The 23,552-nt window shown below is 44.6% G+C and overlaps 1 protein-coding gene and 1 long non-coding RNA gene across 11 annotated transcripts in view; both read right to left on the bottom strand.

Annotated features, from left to right (window-relative positions):
- Positions 1 to 234: 234 nt before the first annotated feature.
- On the bottom strand, positions 235 to 12,312 carry LOC308193011. Its single transcript, XR_013949307.1, has 2 exons — positions 7,841 to 12,312; positions 235 to 4,674 (listed from the first exon to the last, which is right to left on the bottom strand). It is a non-coding gene; the product is annotated as an uncharacterized lncRNA (long non-coding RNA).
- Positions 12,313 to 20,085: 7,773 nt separating this feature from the next.
- The window catches only part of KIF16B (kinesin family member 16B), a 158,170-nt gene continuing 154,703 nt past the window's right edge, over positions 20,086 to 23,552 (bottom strand). For 8 of the 10 annotated variants that reach the window (XR_013949285.1, XR_013949286.1, XM_080587131.1 and 5 more), the window contains one exon: positions 20,086 to 21,367. Coding sequence is in view for 8 of the 10 variants with exons in the window: in XM_080587131.1 (XP_080443257.1) it covers positions 21,209 to 21,367 (159 nt within the window). In the remaining 2 variants the exon portion in view is untranslated. Of the gene's footprint in view, positions 21,368 to 22,175; positions 22,314 to 23,552 lie in introns of all 10 variants that reach the window. The other 2 variants (XM_080587134.1, XM_080587137.1) reach the window with 1 other exon arrangement.

Raw genomic sequence — 23,552 nt, 5'->3', positions numbered from 1 at the left:
ATCAGCCTGGGGCACATCCGGGGAGAATATAATCTATACCAGAGACCATCGTAGGTTTCCAAAGAGCTGGGAGGTGCCGATGAAGCAAGGGAGCTGCAGGTGGGCTCCTTCACTGCCCCCAGTACCTGCTCCCCTTTGGCTGGCCATATTGCACCCCACTCCATTCTTTGTAGCTGCCATGGCTTTGGTCAGGACAGTTTATTTTCTTCCTAGAGGCTCGTATGATGCTGCGTTCTGGATTTTTGATGAAAATAGTGGTGGTAACACGCTGATGTTTCAGTTGTTGCAGGGCAGTGCTTGCACAGAGCCAAGGACGTTTCTGCTCCTCGTGCTGCCCTGCTGCGAGGGGGCTGTGGGCGCACCGGGAGCAGGAGGGGACACAGCCAGGACAGCCAGCCCAGGGTGACCGAAGGGACTGCCCACACCACGTGGCGTCACGCTCTGTGATAAAAGCCAGGGTAGAGGAGGAAGGGGGGATGTTCAGAGCAATGGTGTTTGTCTCCCCAGACGTGCACAGCAGGCACTTGTGGGACTGCCAGAGCTGCATGAGGGGTACCTGAAGCCAAGGCGAAGCTGTGACTATGCATATCGTATTCATCTATGATGCAAAGACAGTGTTATCAGCTGCAGGCTTGTATACATTAGGGTGCTGCTTCTGGACAGCATGTGGGTGGTGGCCAGCTCTCAGCAGGAGGAAGAATGCAACATACTTGGGCAAAACCACCACAGCGGACACCAGTAATCTCTCTTTCTTCAGGCTTGGAGCAGTGGAACATACAAAAATTTGTTCGTATGTCAGCCCCAGTCCCCTATTTCTGCTTTGTCCCCATGGCCCTCCCAACACGAGTGGTGCTTTCCTTGGAGTGAAGTTCGGCATACACGTGTATCCTTACAGGACTGCTGTCTTTTCTTAACAGTAGGGAAGAGAAAAGCATGCCAGAAAAGCCCACTTGTGACTGCTGCTGCCAGAAAAGGCCCATGTAAAACATTTACCCAGCTAATAAATCTTTCTCTGCAACAAAATGCCTTGAAAATGCAGAAGCAAAATGGCTATTTGACCCTCCTGAGATCCTCCGCGGCAGCAGGAGACAGTAAAACATGAGATGCTACCTCCTCCGTCACCTCTGCCCATCTCCTCCGCCTGCAGGAGGCTCTGCAGCTTCCCTGCAACATGCGACGCTGAGCTGGAGCTCAGGTCTGCTCGGGCAGGGTGAATAATTAATGGTAAGCGCTTAGTGCGAACATTTCTGCACAGCTCTCGCATTGGGCATTAATCAATCAGCTCATCGACTCTCTAATTGCCACACTGGCTGAGGTTTTCCCTCTCTGTATAAACACAAGGCTGACATCACTCTGGTCCCTGCTTGCCGTGTTTGTACAACCAGAATAAAAAAAAAAAACAAAAACGCACCCGCATAGTGCGGGTGGTCTTTAAGAGACAAAGAGGTAGCGAGGCTAGCTAGTGGCAGCTCATGTGCAAAGGAGAGAAATGAGAAAGTTTGGAAGAGAAAAGAAAAGTTGATGTTATCAAAAGAGATTTGGGAGAGAGAGAAGATGAACTGAGAAAGCACTTATTACAGTGGGGGGAAAGTGGTGGCACCAGGTGCCAGGAATGGCCAGGAAAGCAGCCTCCCTCAGCTAAAAATGGGATTTTGAGAAAGAGGCTCAGAGAATCAGGAAAACAGACAGGGTTTGTAAAGTCTCTGGGGCAAAAGAATACCTGGGAAATGTGAGCATATGCTATGCAGTGATAAACATCCCTCAGCACGCAGCGAATTAACTAAGGCGCTCGCTGCACCCAACTACCAACAACCCACTTTGGGTGGGAAGCAGAGGAGAGCAGCCTAACCACGGCTGTAACTGGCGAAGCACCTTGCTAGGAGAGGCTGTCAGGTCCGGCGGGCTGGGAGGCAGCAGGACTCGCAGGTACAGGGGGAAGGTGCTTGTGGGGTGGTTCCTGCCCAGGGTGCTGCACTGCCACAGGCTCGGAGCAGGAAAGCCTGCACCTGGTTGTGAAGGCGAGCAAGTGAAAAAGGCTTCCTGTGCTCTGTGTGATCAAAGCCCCAGCCAGAGCGCGGTAAATCTGCAGGCTACAGACTAATGCTGCTTGGGGATAAGGCAGATCAATTGGCACCGGTCTGAAAGCACCTCCCCGCATTTCTGCTGGCACAGGCGGACTCCTCTCCTCATCTCGCTCAGCATCTGATGACTTCCAGGTCTTCCTGTGGGGTCTCCAGTTCTGGATCTCAGGCAACCTTTGCTCTGTTAGCCTGTAGCTGCTGCTCTGAGCCGCTGGCAAGGGGCTTAAGGTCAAGCAGTTCCTCGGGTTGCTCCGTGCCCCGCTGGGACACCAGGACACAGAGAAATAGGACCCGAAGACCTGGAGCATGCAAAAATTCACAGCCTCTGAATTTCAGGGCTATTATCTGACTGAACCAAATTGCAATGTGTTTTGGTTAAATAATTGATTTCTTCAAATGCACACAAAATAAAAAAAAATCACTTGGTATTCTGGGCTTCGTGAGGCTTGATGTATTTGCCTGTTCTCCAGCCCATCAGTTGGCATTCAGTGCTCCCCAAGCTCTGCTGCCCCTGTGCATCAAGGCATTGCTGTGTTCTCACAAACGTGATTTTCTCCCATTTAGATTCTTAGGCACAACATAAAATTATAAAAAGCTGATTTGCCAAGTGTCTGGAGAGACAGCAAGCTCCTGCCTAGAGGTTTACAGCATTCCTCAAAGACTCTGCTAATTTCCCAGGAGATAGCAACTAAACAAATTTGGCCTTTCATCTGCAGCCTCCAGTTAAATCCCCTTCAACACATCAACTTGGGAAATTAGCCTTCAGTCTTATTTTCCTGGATTTTCCATACCAGGCTCAGCTATGCAGTGGAGCAAAGCCCTACTTCAGAGGTACCTGTCCTAAACCAAACACTTGGCTTCAAAGCCTCCATATTTCTGCAGTGGAGGAGATTCTGATTGTAGTATTTTTGGAGTTGGGTCAACTTCTTGGAAGATGTCTTCAGCTTCCAGGCTTTCCTGCACTTCACCTTGCAATCTCTTTAAGGTGTAACGATGACAAAATTTGGGTCAAACCCTTAAGCTCCTGAATGACTTCACAGCCCATGATAAGCTCCTGGAGCAGGTCTCTAATTTTATAAGAATTTTAAAGAAAGACCTTGCAGGCTAATTAAGCCTCCCCTCCTGAGCAATCCCACTTCTGATTTCTATCAATCCCCATGCCAGACTCCTTGCTGTGCGTGTTAATGGTCTTCTCATGAAAGCGCAGGGTATCCTCTCGATGCTAATTCCAAAGCATTATTTTTGACTTAAATGTACATACAGCAATAATGAGATGACCTAAGAAACTAAAAAATAAAACTCCAAGGAAAGTCTAGCTGATACAAGAGGAAAGGGGAAAATACAAGCACCTCGTTGGTTTCAGACCCTGGCAGTGTGTGAACTGCCTGGTGATTTACAGTCCCCTTGTACGGATCAAGGGCACGGTTACAGCCCCGGAGGTTAGCAACACCAACGGCACTACAGTGAAAAATCTTGGCTTCTGTTCGCAGGGCGAAGAACGGATTCAGAGGGTCTCAATAAATATGTCAGGTTTTTGTACCAACCGTTCGGAAACATTAAGCAGAACGCGCCCACCTTTGTCCACACGCCTCTCAGCTCCGAGGCTGGCTGACAGGCTGGACACCAACTGCGGTGGTTTGCTCCTCGCAGGACAGCAAAGCCTTTTAGCACCCTCGCAGCTAATAGCACTGATTTGGCTTATTTTTCATGCCCTTCTAATTCTGCTTTTAGGTGTAAGGCTTGGCTGCTCTGTCAATCACACTTCTGTTCGCGTGGTCCCAGTGAGGAAAACCTGCTGCATTTTAAGAGATTCAGGTAAACCTTCCCAAGTCTGAGGATTTGATCAACTTCTGCGCTTCATCTGCTCACTGATCTCATTCTTTCATCTCATCTCATTCACTTGCTGGGAGAATAACGCCAGCCTTCCCAACTATCCTGCTCCCATCTTTTTGGCAGCTGTGCTGCTCTCCGTGGTGTTTTCTCTAATCTGATCCAGTCAGTGATATTCTTCACCTCTGATGGGTGGTCAAATCACGGCTTCACCTCAGCAGATGAAGGGAGGGCTGCCCGGCTCCCACCAGCTCTGCCTCGTGCTTTTATCCAGGAGGAAGTTGGGAGAGCAGCAGAGAGGCAGTAATCGGAGCACTCTGCCAAGCTGATTTTGCAGACTGAATCTGCTTTAATTACGCTCACACATGAATTAAACATCTCCCCTCCCAAACACATTCTGGACGGTTTGCCAGGTGGGCACACGATGCGAGCGCAGCCGATGAAAGCCATGACTCACGTTTGGTTGCAAGGGGAACCGCCTCGCAGTCCTGCAAACCCCTGCACACAACGTTTTGCACACACGGCTATTCGTGGACTTGCACTTACATGCACATGTACAGGCACACATGTAAGCAAATGCTGGCAGCACAAGTAATGCATTTGAAAATACACATCGCTTTTTATTTTTTTTAAATGCATATTCTCATAAATCAGTTTTTTTCCAGAAGCATTATGGTGGGTTGATTCTTGCTCCTCAAACACATGCTTGGAGCATCGCTGCATAAATCCCCCAGCTGCCGCCCAGCGCCTGCGTTTGGGACACCTGAGGGACAGCAGGAGGCAACAGGTTTGCTGAACAGAGATGTCCCCAGGGAAGTAAGACACAAACTACAAATCAGAGGCTTTATCAACACAGAGAAGGATCATAGCATTAAATGTGAAGAGCTAGAAAACCTGGAGGAGCTGGGAAAAAAATGAAGGGGAATGAAGCTCGATATTGCCAGGAGCAGGTCATGCATTTGGGGATTACTGAAACATTTACTCTATTGGGGATGCACAACGTGAGCGTGTGCAGGGAGTGTAACACAATGCTGGAAGGCAAAAGGGGAAAAGATTTTGGCAAGAGACCTGCACAGGGTACATGACTGAAACATCGCCAGGTCATGCCTATGCAAGAGGGATATTTCCTCCTAGACTGCAAGGGGAAAAATATTTACAGCAGAGCCAGAGATGCCGATACCGTCGTATGAGCAACTGGTGCTACATTTACCATAGAGCAATGAGATTTTGGGGGTGTTTTGCTGCTGCTGTGAGCTTGCCTGCCCTACAAATTATCTCTCAGTGGAAAATGATGCCTGCTATTTCTGAGCAAGCGGGGAAAGGAGAGTTACATGATGAGACGCTAAGAGAGCCTGGCTGGAGGATTAGCTGCAAGGCTGGGTTCGCTCACTTGTGAGCTTTCCTGGGTCAGCTAACACGTGGGTACCACCCCAGCCTTGACGAGAAGGTATTTATTAATACACAAAGGCACACACAAAGGCCTCTCCAGAGTTTACAGTGAAAAAAAGATTTTTTGTGCAATTTGATTTAGTCCGGCCCAATCAAGACAAGAGCTTAGTTCTGAGTGCTTTCAGCTGAAATGCTCTGAGGCGCAGAGAAGATGCTGCAAATTCATGCTAACAAATCAGCTCCAGACATGCAGAGGCTTCCATCAACACCGGCTGGTTCTGCAGGCACTGTTTTGCAGGTCCTTCGATTGCGGATCCCACTCCTCGCCTCCACTCACAAAGCAAGCTCACGGCCATCACGAGGACACCCCTGCGTCCTACATCACCCTCTGCCATCCACCACCAGAATTTCCCCAAATTTCTCTTGCAAGTAACAATCAATCCCTATGCACATTTACCTCTGAGCAGCTTGGAATTACCCAAGGCAAGATTGTTTCCAAAAGCAAGCAGAGGGAGGGTGGGCGCTCTGTTTTGCTCAGGAGCTGGGTATGTTCTCCAGGACCCACGAGCCAGCTCAGCTGGGGAATACGGGGAGCTGCTCTGCTTTTCTGCAGCAGTGCCGCATCCTGGGGGATTTCCTTGCTAGGTTATCTTAATATCACCTCTCAGTTGTCAGTTCTTTTCTGTACACACGCCCTTCCCCAGATTAACTTTCGGGCAGGTGAATTCCCCAGCTGGATGATTTTGTAGTGAAATCACTGGATTTTGCAGGCTTCTATGGGTCCCAGAGAGAGCAACACATATATCTACAGTCAATCACTCACAGAAAAGTGAGACAGAATTAAGAAAAATCACCATAGAAAAATGAGACCGAATTATCTGAAATTCACAGTAACAATCTATCACAGGTATATCACAAGGGACAGAATTTCACATCTGAATGGGCTTTTCAATCCACATCTGAAGGGTAGTATATAAATGCTACAGGTTATTTAAGTTGGCCTTTCAAGTAGTATAAATTGGCAAGTCAGCTCCAATATTAATCACGAGATAAATTTCAAGTCGACTTGAGTTCTTTTTGTTGGGTTTTTGAGCCTGCAGGGTCACATTTGTGACCATTTTTCTGCAGCCATGAGGACTAAAGAAAAGAAAATGCTTTTGTGATGAAAGCTGATATGCCCACGGAACTGGAGAATTCCCAAAGCTGTGGGGAGCGTGCGTGTGTGTAACCCCCCAAAACCACGCGACTTGCAGCAGGAGCTCACTACACCAAAAAACGCTACAGAGCTGTGTCACCGATCCCATGCAGAGCCTCTTGCCTTGAACTGCTTTTTCCCAAAAAGCTCTTCCAATAGCTCTCATACCCCTCTCTTTACATGCTCTTGAGTCAGCCTTAGGTTTGTGCGGCATACCACGATAACCAAATACATCAATTGTTTTTTCCTTCCCAGTTGGATGAAAGTAGCTTATTAGCAAGAGCATAGTAAATTATTTACGAGATATAACAAACCAAATTTGTTCTTAGAGACACATTCAGACACACAGAGAAGGAACCCTTTGAGCACTGTTAGGGTCAGTATGAATCATCCTGCTCTCCAATCATTTAATTACTCCAGGATTAGGGCTGCATAAGCTATGGTCTACACTTTTGTTAATGAAAACATCTATTATTAGTCTTTTATTTACGTGGAGCAGTGGAGCACCTGGAGGCCTTCTGCAGCTGAGCCCCTCATGCCGGCATCCTGGTTTAGGAAAAATATGCCCTCAAACACCTTTGGATCATGACAGACTCAACTGCTAGTGATCTTGGTCTAATCATAAAGCAACTTTGAAATATTATACATTTAAAAAGAAAAAATAAAAAAAAGGTAAGTGCTGCAGGAAACGGGCTTCAGGCATATTTCACTGATAGGGGGGTGAATGTGGCTCGCTGAGAAGCAGCGCTTTGAAGTTGCTCCCAACTGGATAATGAACGATTAGAAGAACAAATGAGTTAAGCCAAGCAAAATGCACGGGTGTGCCCACAGCACCCTTCATCTCTGGAGCACACTGACTTTGTAAGACTGTTTCAAACGGAAGGAAGAATTCCATGAAAGAAGCGCTACATACACCAGATCTGCACTGCACCCGACTGCTAACAGTGCTCAAAAAAGCCCGCGTCAGCTTGCAACCAAAATGCTGCGCTGCCTGACCAGCTCGATGCCATGGGGATCACATGCATCAGATACACAGCTTTGGGCTAGGACATGCACCAGGTCTGGGTAGGAAAAAGGCACCTAAAGACTCAAACCAGCATTGTGGGTGCTATTTGGGAAGTCTCACAGCATCTGCTATCCAAGCACATGCCTAACGGAAGAAGGGTTTAACCCACACCCTTCTCTTGTCCCTTAACACCAAAACATGCTTTTCCAGACTGCCCTCCCCAGCCAAAGTGTCCAAATTCCACCGAGACATCACAGCATGTAAAAGTTATTTTTTCCACATGGGAAGTTGGTACCAGAGGACGTGGTTAAAGCTCCTCAGGTACCAGCCATTGCTCACCTTTCCTATCCCTGTGCTTCCCCCACACAATAAGGACTTGCATCCATCCAGCTGACCTGCAGAAGACCTGGAGGCTGTATGGGGAACCATCTCGGATGAATTCCTGAACTCACTTGAGGTCTAGAGAAGCAGAAGGTCCCAGAAAAGCTGCCACAGGGCATGTTCCCCAGCCCCAATTTAACTGGTCTATTAATTCTCACCTCCCTGACGTGGCTGTCACCAATGTGATCGTCACTGTTGCCACCCTTTCCCAGGTGGTTCACTGCACACAGCTGCCTCTGCACCTGCATGACAGTGGTTCTAGTGAGATTTCTGGGCTAACTCCTTCTACCCTGCACAAATAGAGCAAATCCATAGCAGATTCCCCTCAGGGCACACGGGGAAGGGATTTCTGCTTGGAAAGCCTCTCTGGGTTACAAAGCCCCTCACGGGGCAAGCTATGCAGCACCCTGAATAGGAGTTAATTACCCTGGAGAAAAGACAGGCGCTGCTCAGAAATGTGTTATTTTCCATTTTAAAATCAAGGGGATTGCAGTAAAAAGTAAATAGATAAGAACTGTGGAAAGAAATACAAAATACTGCCTGCAGAGCCCTTCCGAGCTGTGTGGATGACACCCGGGAGCTAAGAGATTCCCAAGTCACCTGCAGAAATACCGCCTGTGAGAGAAGCGCAGACAGGAACTGAAAGCAAAGGCATCTGAGCCCAAGTGGAATTAGATGCAAACCACAGGCACTCCAGTCTGGAAAACACCCCTTGAGAAAGGCTACCAATGGCTAACTCCTCTATTTTCAATTTGACATCCAAACTTCCATGGGACGATGCGTCCAGGAAAACAAACCCACGAACTTACAGCGACGGAGAAGCAACAGCAGCAGAAGCCCACGACATCCATTTTTTTAGCTCTGGACATTACTGTGCGACTGTGAGCAGCAGCAGGGGAGGTATAAGGAGATGGCATAATGCTTGTTTGCAGAACTTTTATGGCTAATTGACATTTTTGCAGAGCTCCCCAGACAGCCACAGGCAGCGCTGGTTGGCCGGGCCATGGAAAGCAGCCCTGAGCTGCGTCCTGCGTGGTGCCCAAACGGGGACCATATTTCTGACAGAGACTCTGGAAAAGAAGTAATGGGTATAAACATGCCTAAAAGTGATAAATCTGAGCAAAAGCACTTGTAGCCAATCTTTGTTCAAACAATATGATTGTCTTACAAATTACACACTTCCCTTAATTTCCACTTTTATTGTGAGATGAGCTAAATCCCTCAGGGGCCATCAAAGCATCTCACTGAAGAAATATCAATGTATGTAAAGGAAAGCTTTCCTTTCAACCAGCAAGAATGGCTTCAGCTGCTCACGAAGGGCTTTTTTTTTGTTGTGGTTTTATTTTTTTCCCCTCTGCATTTAGCTCATCCATCTATGGAAGTAACAAGGTGTGAAGACAAACTTTGCTATCACAGAGGAATATTGCTAATGATTTCCCTTTCAACTGCTTGCTCAGCTTTACCTTTGCTAGAAAGGATTACCTGGTGCTGACAAAAGGTGTCATCTCCACTCAGATTAATTGCACTCACATTAATTACTAGTGCAGACCAAGGCTACTGAGTGTAACATTATTTCAGCACATTAAAACAAGCTTTAAGTAGAGTTTGCTGTATTGGGACAGCACACGGTTCTTCCAGTTCAGTACAGAACTGCTGACCCTGTTACTCACAACAAAATAATCCTTTTAGGGTGACTCAGACCACGATAGCGTGGCTTTCCAGCCTTTTCTCTCTCGTTACTTCTTCTCCCTTTATGTCTGCTTTCCCCCCTCCATCACGGTACACCATGGCACCTTGCCCTGAGCTTTATTAGGTGACTCGTGGCAGCACATTTCCCGGCTAAGAGCCCTGCAGGAGCACTGCTCGGCTCTGCTGAAATTGCATCCCCTAAAATACGCCACTTTCAGGATTATATTTCCCCACAGCACACAGCGAGTGCCTCAGACTCTATAAAACATGGTAGCACCACTGGCTTCAGCTGAGCCCTGGCATACGTGGGTTGAGGATGCGAGCCAGCCCCGACAGTCCTGATGAAGGTTTTGCTGATGGAAGGAGGAAAACCAACTGGTCCAGCTACCAAAGAGCCCGAGCAAACTCAGATATGCTGCACTGGCTGCAGCCTTTGGGAGGCCTTAGGGAGGAAGAGCTGCACCACACCAAAAAGGAGCTGACCACAATTTGGTCTTACGGGTTTCCTAACGTTGGAGGTGGGGTTAGCCCTAACCGCGCATCGGTGAATTTTCACTTGGCTCAGCACCTGCTTAATTAGCTATAAAAGAGCACGACAATCAGAGAGAAACCTCTGACAACCTGCTCCTCAAGCATTTCAGTCTATCAGTAGCCAAGCCCGTCGCTGCAGCGATGCTACAAGCGTTCAGTTGCCAGCAGCCAGAGGGAGGGCACGGAGCCAGAGCCCTGCGGGAGGCACTCCTCCTCCCAGCCAGGCTCAGCCCAGAAATCAGAGCAGAGGGGAGAGGAGCCTGCTTTCCTCGCCTCCAGCTGTGGGCTGCTTTGAGAGGCACAGCACCTCTGAGGCCGGCCAAAGCTCCTTACAGGCTAAACCAGCAGTCGTGAGCATAAAAGCAGTGCTCGTGGCGGGGGGTGGTGGATTAAAAGGACTTTGTGCATTAGAGCTGAGCTCAAGGCTTGGTAGGACGGAGCTGACAGCCGAGTTCAGGGCAGGCAGAACATCTTGCCCACAGGGAGCTTGTAAAATTAAGTAATTCCTCACACAGACACAGGACAAGATACGAGAATTAGACTGAAGAGCTTGGCCTTTTCCCCTCTCATCTTTCCCTATCTTAATGACTCATTACTTGCAGCGCCAAAAGTACGGAGCCGGCACGACCCGTCAGTGCGGCTGCTCTGCAGAGAACACTCGTGGTTGTGAACAAAACCCACCCAGCCACAGCTCCCCCTGTCCTGGGAGCAGCTCTGGAGCTAGTTTAGGAACACAGGTGGATCCCACACCAGCCTCTTCCCCATGGCTGCTGCCGGAGATCCCAAAGAACCCAAACACCACAACCCAACCCCGGATAATCCAGCTGCTTCGCGATGTCCACATGGCCCCACTAAGAACGGGTTTGTCGATATGCTGGTAAGCAGCAAGAAGGTTAAATTAGTTCAGTTCATACATATTTAAGTACCACGACCTGCATTATCAAACTCAGGCTCAAAATATTTGTAATGGCACAATTAGCCTCAGGCACATTATCTCACTAGTATCAGCAACTGTATGTATTTATTTACAAATGACACAGGGGGGAATTAAATGTTGCTGTCGCTGTTGTCAGGGAAACTATCTACTTCTAAATTTTTAATTTTTTAATTTAAAATGTTGTATTCTAAGCAGGGATAGTCATTAAAATTGTATGAGGAAAAGGGGAGGAAAAAAACTGGTGTATCTACCTATGGTGGAATTGATGTACGCTGTAATTACAGCAGGTTACGGGAAAAAAAAAAGTATCTTTCATGTGAGACCACGGTTATGAATGTTTCTGCACACTACTTATGATTACTGTTGTTTAAGAAGGAGAAAATAATTTATTCTGCATGTGCAAATCCTCAGCAAAAATTGCAGGTTGGAATACATAATTTACCTTGTGTACTGCAATTTTTATGTAAATACTAGGATCATCACCATAAAAATGGTTGCTCAGTAGAGACAGTTTTATAATGATATAAATGGTAATTTGTGTAGTAGAATTTAATAACTAATATCCTAATTTAGTATTTTCACAGAATTGGTGGTTCTGGGAACATGCTTTCCTTGAGCAAATACCTTCTAAAGCCTCCACAGCAGAGGTGGACTATCAGATCTGTCTGGAGAACTGCTGCAATATCTTGTCAAGATGTTTCTGTAGAAGAAAAACCAGGCAATGGTAAGAGGAAAGCAGCGTATCTGGAATAACACACAAGGTGAGACTGCCAGTCTCCAGCCTCACTGATTGTACAATTACAGGTAATCGGCATTTCCCTAAGGAAGAAAACCATGCACGTAAATCTTACTTTGAGCTCGCTCCTCCAAAAACCCAAATGCCCAAAGATTTACCAGCCTCTGCAAACCCAAACTCACCCCCCACCCCATCCTCAATCCCTACACTCCCTCACCTATCTGCCTGTTACACTGGACGCACATTTTGCTTTTTAAACTAACCCGTTTTATGTGCCCATAAAATGAAGCTGTGAACCCGGTCCATACCCAAGCAGCGCAGGGAGCAAGCTGGGGAAAGAGTGCTCGTCCCGTACCCTTGGGGTCCTCCTCACCGTCTGCCCACGGCTCTCGCTCCCACCCCACGTGCTACAGGGAAGGAACATTTGGTGATGGAGTCAGATGGAAAGCTTGTTTCTTCCTCCCCGGTCTATTTGCGCTACCTGAGCTAATAGCTGGCAAGGAGGGGCTCTCCGGGATACCCTGCGCATCTGCAGAAATCCTGTGGCTTTATTTTTATTTATTTATTTATTTATTTTATTTATTTTTATTTTTTATTATGCAGAAATCCTGGCTTTATTTTTTCTCAAATATGCAAGCCATCTGTCGACAGTTCCAGCACGGGGAGCAGGAGCGGCAGGATGCCTCGGAGCCTCCTCCACTCTCACGTCCTGGAGCGGCTCTCCGGAGCATCCACGTGTCCTTACTGAGAGCAGCCGTGCTTGTCCCAGCAGTCTCGTGTGCATGTTGACACGTGTGTCGGGGTACACCTCAGCATCCCAACGTGACAGCACAGGGAGTACACCAGAGAGAGACACAAGAGGAAAAAGCCTCTGGAAAAAAGCCACACCAATCCCAGAGCTCTCCTCTCCCTCCCATCTCACCCCGATTCCCACGAGCAGCCTGGGGCTGACCCTTCTCTCCCACACTCTGAACACCCCAGGATCCCCATCTCCTCGCAGAAAATCCAGTGTTTGGTGCCACGGCCCCAGCTGTGACAAGTTTTCCCTTAGAGAAGCCCGATCCCATCCCCAGTAATACCCCAGGAGGCTGCTAAGGAGAAAGGCAGGAGGGAACAGTGGAACAAACAACAGAGGATAAATGTATTCTGAGGATTTTTTCCCCCTTGCATTTCTTGTAATTAAGAGTTGCTTTTGCCTTGAGGGCCGTTAACATGGGATGCGTTTTTTTTTTAATTATTTCTGGTTTCCAATTCCAGGCCCTTTATTTGTTTTCATTTACAGCTGTAAAGTTGTTTGGTTTTCTCCCAAGTCTATCCTCGAATAGAAGACCTAATAATATGAGTTCTGGGACATTTTTGTGGCAGGGTTAGGAAGTCACAGCACTACTTGTGATTCCGTAGATTAAAGCCGAGGACATTAAATAGTTGCTAATGGGTTAACCCCTTGGTGTCAATAGGTTGCTGGCTTCGGTAACTTCCATTTGATAGAGTTGGAAAATCCTTGACATTTTGCACCAAGGGGTTAATTTGAAAAGGGATGAGAGTTCAGTTTCAGTTACAAGTGTAGGCTTAATAATAAAGGAATGAAAAATTTAGGTTACCTGGAGACCAACCAGAGTGTAAAATTGTCCTTGAAGGTGCAATTCTATGTGAAGGTGAAAACGAGGAGTTTGAACATCATAATGTTGGAAGAACAGAGAGGAAATATGAAAACAAGCTGGTACTTCAGCTTTTTTCCCCCCACCACTTGGCAATACGTAAGGGGACAGTAAAAAAATTACACCAAGGGAGTGAAAAGGAATCAACACAACGCATACATTTAATCTCCAAAACAACTGGAACTGAACATGATTTACTCTAAAAAGAGATTGAGCAAAGGAACTGGAGAAACTGAACGCCATTAGAAACCCACAAAGAAAAGCCAGAGCAGCTCCTTCGTCCTGACTTGTGCAAAAGTCGTATGAAGTGGTCAGCAAGTGCTGAGCTTCCTCAGGACTACACCAGAGCAAAGGGAAAGTAGCAGCTCAAGTGACTTGATTCTGGCTGGATAACATGGGGACATGGTGGCAGACCTAGCTCTTGAGGTGCCCAAGCGACACCAGCTCCTCTCTTTGCCCCCTTCTGCCTTGCGTTTACCCTCCCACCACTGATGATTTCCTACATGTTCAGCGGGCACCAACCACAAGAAAACACGTCCACCCAAACACTGAATATTGGCCAACGTGCAGACAAACCACAAGCTTGCAGAACAAATTAAGCTATTCTGAGTTCTGCACATCTCTGAGGAGAGGGATACTGATAATGAATTTTTCAGCAGAGAGCTCTGGGAAGCCTGAATAACCACAGCCCAACCCCTCCTACCTGGCTAAGAAATCACTCAACGCAAGAAGATTCTACTCGCACTCTTTGTCCAGGATGTCACCTAGGCATTCTCATTTAACAGCCTTGTCAAGTTCCTGCTGGAAAGATACTACAACAGCTTTAATAACGGTGTAGTGAAAATTGCTACAAGCCTTTTGTCCTGCAAGGTGCAGGATGCCAGACAGGCATTACTAAAGCAGCAAAACTTGTCGTGTAAAATCTCATCCCAAACGCAAAGGCCAAACTTCTCAGAATGACTTTGCAACACCATGCAAGATTTAGGTCACACAGAAGGAAATACACATAGCCAGCGTACCCTAGTGGAGTCCCAGTTCAGACTGAGAAGCCCTCAGCATTTCTCGCTGGTACGCTCTGCTTTGTCGTATCGTGTCTTGCGCTACCACCACCACAGAACAGGGGAACTGAAATTCTTTTGCATACAAAATGCGCTGCTGTGCTGAAGGATGCTCTCATTTGCTGGTGTGCCTGCTACAGTTGAGAAATTCTGTCTCCATTCAGCAGAGCAGATAACGCTATGCAAATGTTATTGTTACCACAGGTTAAAAAAAGTGTAACACGTATGCCTAGAACAAGCACATAGGTTTTGTGGTTGTTTTGTTTTTAATTTTCTTGCAATGTTTTCTGCATACCTAAATTCTCCATTGCTTTTCCTAACGACACCCAGTGCTACTCACACGACAGATAAAGTCAAAGTCTGGAACGTAATTAAGATGTTAAGAGGTAGCTTCATCTGGACACATAAACCAGAACACCTGCTTATGGTAGCAGGTGCCAGAATGAATATGCTCGGGCAGCTTGGAAGCCCGTCCGAGAGTCTGATTTCACATGCAGCCAAACAACCTTGTTGTGTTGGAGCACGGAGGGCGTCTGCTGTGCCTCCTGGAAGTGCTTGCTTCTCGGAACTGGCTGTTTGCTTCATCCACACTGCACTAACAAACACTTCTGAGCTCAAAAATTGAAAATAACCGGACAGATCTGGTTACTGGACAACTTGAGATAGATATTGAATCCATCGCACAGTCTTATGCTAAGCTTTACATTCAATGTGTTATTACCTCTGCACTGTCCAATACTCTTCTCGTGTTGCTCAGATACAAAAATGAGGAGAAATAGAGAAAGTTACGGACAGAAATGGGCCATGGCTTGCTTTTGCAATAGTAAATTACCGGCTGAACACAATGGGAACAACAGGTGATTTGATACTTGGTTTCAGTTCCAGAGACCAGTTCTTGAAGCTCTCATTAACAGTATGCTCATTTTCACCATGAAATGGAGTAATTTCCAACCCATGCATCATCTAGCTATCCATGTATGAGAATAAGAGATAACTGTGATGTCCTGAAAACACACTGAGAGCTCCCAAATCGCACAATCTCTTTTTCTCCTCATTTTTGAGATCCTGATTTCAGATGTAGTTCACAATACCAAAAAAACAAGGACATTGATTTTTTTGCAGATCACAACTAAAATCTTGCCGCAGTCAGTGAGCTCCATTCCATCTTAAGGAAAAACAGATTACCACAGAGGCAACTCCTCTCTCAAGGCTTAAAACAAGTTCACATGGAGGAAACACATTGTTTGGCAGCGATGGTGACAAAAAGCAGAGTCCAGTTAAGACCTCCTGACCTAAACAAGGAGGTATCATTAGGCAGAAGGTTTCCTCTCCTCAAACACGTTGTTTGAAGAATGGCCCATGTCAAATGTTAATTACAATAGAAAAGAATATAGGAATGATCATAAAAAAGTACAGTAATGCCCCCGAAGCTGTAGCATGAGACCTTTGAAGGCTCAGAAGTTCAAATATGTAGAAAGATCAAAGAACTTGTGTTCCACTTTGTTAGATCAGAAGATGAGAAAACTACCTCTTTAAAAAGGGGGGGGGGGGAGAAAAAAAGGCTTTTCTTTTTCTTCAAATCTTCCCAACACGTTCTTCTAAACTGTCTGTAAAGCAGGAAAACAGAAAGGAAATAATCGAAAATTTACAAAGAATGAGAACAAGCCATTCGGACAAAATTGTTATCTGAAGATAGAAGAAGCTATCAAAAGAAACTGCCAGGGACTTTGAAAAAGTCTGTAGAGCTTGGGAATCTCAAGAAACAGACCAATTTCTTAAAAACAGTAACAAAAATGCTGCTGGAACGCTGCGAGCGTGTGAGCTGTGCTATGGGGAGCTGACACTTCAGCTGTCAGCACGGCACTGGAGAAAAACATCAGCAGTTAAAATGAAATTATCAAGAAGAAGATGGAAATAAAGACTAGGACTTCCCTAATGCATTTTTTTGCTGCTAAGGCCTTTTATGCAGTAGAGACATGAGGTTGAATGCACCATTCCAAAATCTTGCTTCCATTTTATCAAACATTAATGCCATCACTTTACAAGGTTCCTCCCCGACTCCCAAATTTTAAAAATCTCCCTCCACCCTTGAGAGATTCAACAGCTCCTCCCCATTTAGTATTGTCAGCAAATTTACATAGCATACCTTTGATTCCTGCATCCAAGTCATTTAGTTGTCACCGTTCTGAAAAGAAGTGTGTTTATTACAGCATTCTGTTCTGCAACCAATCTCTTAAAATTATATATTAAAAAAAAAAAAAAGACCTAGTATATCAAAAATGTACTTCACATGTCTGCCAAGAAAACATGAGGACTTCAACCCTTTAACCAGATCTTAAGGCCTGTTGCAACTCCACAGGTGACAGTTGCTCATAAAGACCTCCCTGTGAAAGAACACCTATTTCCCGTGAAGAGGCTGGAAGCCAGAACGTTTTTGCTCTTCAACTTATCCAAAGTTACATTTTTCTTTATTCCCCACCCCCACCCCCGTCCCCCCAGGCTCTAAGGAAATAGAGAAAAAACAAACCTGGGGCTGAACATAAGAATCTTGCTAAGTTAAAATAATTCATTTCTTAGGATTTTGGAGCTTCAGTGAAAAGATAAAGCAGTGAGCTGGCAGACTAGAAAATTGCAAGCTTTATCACAGTCTAGTACAACCTATTGCTCATTCTCATACAGGATGGTTCGCATGGACAATAAATGGGAAATTCTGCAATAGTTTTTAAAGACTCATTGATTAAACTGGAAAGATTGTGTCTGAATGTCTGGAGCAACACATTCACAGTGTCCTACATTTTTTCCCGTTTTTCTTATTATTTTACTTAGTTCAGTTCCTCATTTTATCTGCAACAACCACAAAAAACTTGAAGTAATCAACCAAGTTCTACAGAGGTTTTTGTTTTGTTTTGTTTTTCTTCACATTTTTAGGACAATTGCAAAGATCTTCACATGGATCAGGAAAGCACACCATCTCCCGCAGCAGCAGCTGGGTATCAGCTTTCGAACTTACCCTGCGGGCTGCTGTGGAGCCAGGGGACTGCCAGGAGCTGTGTAGCAGCAGGGCTTCGGGGGCTACTCTAACACCTCTTTCCTACAAGCAGCAGCATATTCAGAGGAAAAGCACTTCCAGTTAAAAGGAGTGGGGGGTCAAGACCAACAAGGCGGCTTTGCCTAGAGTTTTTTGGAATCCTGACCAAGTTGTCATGCAGAAAAATAGTTCAGCACCAACTCTTCTGTGTCTTTCCGCCTTTTTTTGTGCATCCCTATCGATGAAAAATTGTTGCAGTGTCATCGAGGTTATGAGCCAAGAGGTCCAATGACTCAAACGGAGGCACAACTTCAGTTACAAAGGCAAGAACAATGGCCTCAGGTTAGTAAAGCACAAATAAACACTTGGCTTTATATATAAACAGTCCTAAAACAGAAGTTAAGCTTTTGCTTAAGGACTTCGCTGATGTAGAGCCCACAGGCACAATTACAGAGGCACTCTGAAAAACCTGTACTGGCCCTGGAGATGACTCTTCCACAAAAGTCACTTTCATTTCTGAAAGTGACAATATCTTGAAAGCAGAATTAATGGACAATTTTATAGCCTGAGGAAAACTATGCAGGAATGCAGTTAGGACATCTTGTATACAGCCAGTAATTTCAACATACATCTCGACTTCTATTGAAAACTTCTTACGAAGAGACACAGCCTGGCTTAAAGACTGTAGGTTATAAACCATCATATTCTTAGTGATGATACCATTAAAAGATGCCTCATAGCCTAGCTGTACCTTGCAATCATTTATTAAACTCTGGGTCAAGATGAAGAATATATAAGAAGGTGGGAAAAGCTGGTAGCCTGAGGCTGCCGTCCTAATTGCATGCTTACACTTGCATTTCTCTAGCTTTTAACTTGGTGACATTTTAAATGGAGTGATTAATCGGCCTTTACTTTGTTATTTGCAATGTACACATTTAACGCTGCAGGCCAGATAAACTAGCCAACATAAATTAGCCACCTTATTGGCAGATTTATACCACCAGAGCATCTGGTCCTCCCTGAATTAATTTGTACTGTAGACAGGAACCGAGCACAAGTCGTCTTTTGAACTCATGTGAAAAATACGAATATTCAACTTTTCACTCGACTTAACTCTCAGTCCAATTGTGTTTTTCTTAAACAGGTTCTCCAAATCCAAACTGACATGAGGCATGTGACTTACCTCTGAGAGTCCTGCGTGCTCAGCCCTTCTCACAGGCTAGTGTTTGCTGTGTGGCATGACAGTTTCCCTTGTCAGGCGCTGCACTGGCTGCCGTGGGAAAGCACTTGGCACTACTGATGTTTTTTCAGGTAGAAAATCTGCAGAAACTGGTTTTGCACAGCAGATAAAGCAGCCTGCCATTTCTTGCCCTGCCAGGATCTATCACAGAAGCGGCACACAGGAAATAATGCTCTACAGACAGTTATGTAAAATTCAATTTTTAAAACTCTTCAGCATTAATTCTTTATGGTATCACAGTGCAATGAGGCAGGAGGAGGAGCAGGCCAGGCCAGGAGAGACAGAAAAGACTTTCTGGTTTTGCTGTGAGATTTAGGGTCGAAGTTCCCATGCTGCTACAAAACCCAGCACTATCATGCCCCATTTCTGTCTCTGTGAAGCACTCACATGGGCCATCGGAGTTAACACAGTGAAAATACCAATCTTCCATTATTGCGTGCAGCAACATCAAACTCCAGTTACCCAGCTTACCACAGGAACACCCAGCAAGCGTCCAACCTTGACTTTCTGATTTGGGAAGTGTGAGCAAAGCCAAAGGGCAGGCTGAAGGAGAAAGGGAGCTACAAACTGGAAATGAAGACGTGGCATCCTGGTCAGGGGGATGATACATGCACAGAAAGGTGCTGGGAGAAAATGGAGAGGTGCAATACAAGCACAGGGCACGGTGAGACAGTGAGGTTGGGTCCCTCTTGTTGATGATGCGCTGGTGAAGTTAGCACTCCCATGTGGAAGTGCTTGAGGAAGACCGGGAACAGCTGGGATACAGGATGCAAAACCAGTCTGGGAATCAACAGGTTTGACTGGAATGAGTCACCTAAGAAACTGGCTCCCAATTTAAATTATTACGATGCCTAAGTCCCAAGAGACAGATATTTAAAAGGTATTCAGATAGTCACATATACACAAAGACATTTAAGTCTACCCTGGTATCCCCACTGACAATAGGTCTTTGGTGGCTTTGAAATTTTACCTTAATTTTAGCTGTTTTCAGTGAAAAAACATCAAAATAATTATAATACTCTCAAAATTTTAATGATCCATTCTAATCTTTTTTTTTTTTAATTAGAAACGCTTATCATAGCAGGTTAGTCTTACTAATGGAATCCAATTGTCTTTATTCATTGTATTAAATGTAAAGCATTATTGTTCTTATAATTTAGGTCACGAAATAAAAATGTTACCAGTGTTGTTGCTTCAGGTTTTAATAACTATTAATAACCATTAATAACCATGAAATAGTTTGATTACCAAGACCTACCAGTGGTCAATGATGGCAACTCCCAAATAATGCTTCATACTCCTAAGAAATGGCACACAAAACTTACCTTCCATTATGCATTTTAATAACCGAAAGCCGCTTTATTCTGCTTTTTATACAACCAATTATACATTAACATGTACATGTACCCAATTCCAGTCACAGTGTATACATATTTTTGGATCCGCAGCAATATAAAATGAGTTCTACCTGTATATACATGTGCAAGTCTGAATAAATCCTGAGTAATTTTAAAGTACTGTTAGTAAAATCCTGTAAATTTTAACTGATGCAAATAAAATTGAGGTCTTACAGTGTTACGCTCTTGTGAAGAAGCTGTTTTTCAAAAACAGAAATATAGCACTTTGCATTAGCTTTATGCATAGCTTTGCGCTCTGTACACTGCACAGTATCCACTTACGGTCCAGGTAATTAGAAAATATGAAAAGATGCTGACCGCATTCTTCAGTTAACTATTGCTTCCTTTACTTCTTAATTAGTGGCAAGTGATTTATTCTGCTTCAAAATAACCAAGCGTGGAAGACTTCTACAGGTTTTAAATGATATTCTTTCTCCTGTATATATTTTGTAAACATTCAAGTCACTCAGGCCCTTAAATTCTTCTGAGAAAAACTATACAATTGTACAGTCAAATACTTATAACATGTGTCCTGGGGAAAAAAAAGAAACAACAGCAGAGTATGAGCATTACCTTAAATGCCACAGTATGCTATAAGGAATCAAAAGAGGCAATGTTCTTTAAGGAGCAACTTGGACAGAAACCGAAAGGCTGCTCAAAAACCCTGTCAGTATGACACACCAGCACAGGCAACACGAGATGATCTCACACGACCATAACAAATTGTCTGAGCAGAAGTGAGGGAAGCATTCCCACTGAGGAGCTGATCCAAACCCAGCACGAGTCAGAACTTTCATACGGTATTAACAGAGCAACTCACACAACAATGTCTGCATACCCCATGCCAGGAAAATGCAGGCACTTCTCATACTAATGCGAAGTGGCAGAGGACAAAAGCTAGCGTCAGGGCACAGCTGTCTTTAGCTGGAGTTGGTTTGATGCAACTTCTCAGGCATGAAAGAAGATACCCTTTTTTCTTCCCCCTCATTTTGCTTGTACCACGAGTGAAGGCACCACTGTCTGTGCTCCTCCGGCACAAGGGTCCTGGCAAGTTAGCTGGTCCCATGGCTGCTATAGTCAAAAACTCCTTTCCTGAAGAAGGGTGAGAATTCACAGATGGTATGTTTAGACAGAGTTGACCCCACTTTATCAATGTGCAGTGGAGATGATGGAGATTTCAGCATTGCAGCAAAAAAGCTCCTGAGGTATTTCTGTGGAACAAAATGCAAAATATCATGATTACAACCACTTTGAAGAATTAAATGAACAGCAGTACAAAAAAACAAAAAAAAAAATCTAGACTAAAACAATATCTCCATGGACTACGAAAAGCCCTTCTAATAATCACCAGCACTGAAGTCCATCCATTAAAAATGTCTCCTGACATGTCCACGTTAAGATCAGGAAAAGCAGAAAAAAACTATTTCCCACTTGCTTTCCCTGCCAAGCATGCTGTTTTATTCTGCACTCGTGTGACGCTTCTGCTAATCATGACCTGCTAATACTGCTGTCTAGCATTACCAAACACTGCAGCAGGTGCAAGCCTCAAATCTATTCTGCAGGAATTTCACTACATATGGACACAAAAGGACTTCAGAAATCGTTCCCTCATCAAGCCTTTATGAACCCTGCATTGAAAAGGATTTGTTTTGACCAAGGCCATCTGCACAAATATTGTATGACTTCCATAACATTTCAGAACCTAACAGCATCTTTTCACGGAGTTGCCCTCTACATGTTTTATTTTTTTAAGAAGTCTGACACATAAGAAGCATTCCCCTTCCCAGAAGTTAATATCCACCAACCACTGCGCGACTCGCATCCATTTATATCTACAGAAATTGTGACAGATGTACATTAACACAAAGTTAGGTTTCACAAACCTGATGGGGTTTCCTTCACATATGGGTTGAATTATTACAATCATTTAACATAGTTTAATAAGCCATATTTATAACTTTGAACTAAAACACTGTAGGTAAAATGTTGATCAGACAGGTGCTAAAAAAAAATAATTACCGAATGTCACCCAAATAGCTGCATGGGAAATCTCATCTAGAACACAGGGATAAACTCCTTTGCTCTGCTACAGACTGACCACAGAAGAAGATAACCTGAGAAATTATTCACTAATCCTGGGTGCAGCGGGAAGTACATCTGTAAGACAGAACGCCACAAATATCCTATGAAAAACACAAGGTTTAGTCATTGAATGCAGCAACTTCTGGGTCATGAAAGAGGTTCGTTCAGGAAGCGGTCCTAATTATTCACTTTCTTCTCAAGGAGAATTTCTCCATAATATAACAACCTGTTATCTATTTAAAGTACCTTGGAAACCAGCTGTATTAATATCACAGAAAGCGGGATAACAACAACAAAAAATAGCAGCTGGCACATAAGCTATTCTCTTGGCAGGATTGGTAGATTTTCTTTTTTATTCGGATCTCCCACAGGTTGTATTAATGCTCGTGAAAAAAATTCATTACAAAAATGCCTTCAAGATGAATTCCAGCAGACTAAGAGGTAATTTAAAGTGAGCAACAGATGTCATATCGACTTTTGTCATAATTAGTTCACAAAGTAGGGCCCTTTAAAAAGGTCCCAATCCAGTAATGCCTGAAGGATGAATATGGTGGAAAATCAAATGTAAAACAAAGCATACTGTTAGAGTTTTAGCACTGTGCTGAAAAGTTACTGCAGTAATTTCAGTTTATGGCTACTGAAGGCTCAAAGGTACCAAAATTTCTCACTGGAGACATTATAAGACCTATTGCATTCACCTTGGTATGTATGGCCAGATAATTGACTGTCATGCCTTTGCTGTAGAGCCATTATTCATTGTTTTGGCATGATAGCTCTAATGGCAGTGAACAACAAGAAAAAAAAAATCCTTCTGCTATAAGCGTGTACTTATCTGACAGAGAAACACTAGGAACAGCAGGTATACCTATTTTCCTGGATCTGTATGCAAGAGTTGCTCAATGAATATCACAGATTCTTTGAACATGAAAAAGATACTTGGGAAAATGGCAACAAGCAGACCCTACCGGATTATGATGGAATTCATTTTGTATGAAGGTTCTCAGCCATATGGCTTTGCATTATGTGCTCTTCAACAACCATTTCCGAACAAATTAGCCCTCTTTTAAATCCCATATCTGCATTCGCCCTTGTTTGCAATGCTGATGTGTTAGCACAGCGCAGAGCCGATGTGCCCTTGACACAAAGAAGCTGTTGCTTCAGTGAAATTGAGGCTGCTCTGTCGAGATACGTTGGCTAGGAGTTAAGTCCCGTAGATGGAAAACAGTGATTGATGGCAGAAGTGTTTGTTCTCACAATTACTAGTGTGTATGCCTCTATTACAGGGCTGCGGCTAGGCAGGAAGGAGGAAGGTTG

The sequence above is a fragment of the Anser brachyrhynchus genome (genome assembly GCF_964034855.1).
Source record: "Anser brachyrhynchus genome assembly, chromosome: 3".
In the NCBI taxonomy this organism is placed as follows: Eukaryota; Metazoa; Chordata; class Aves; order Anseriformes; family Anatidae; genus Anser; species Anser brachyrhynchus.
This window is presented reverse-complemented; position numbering and strand designations above follow the sequence as displayed.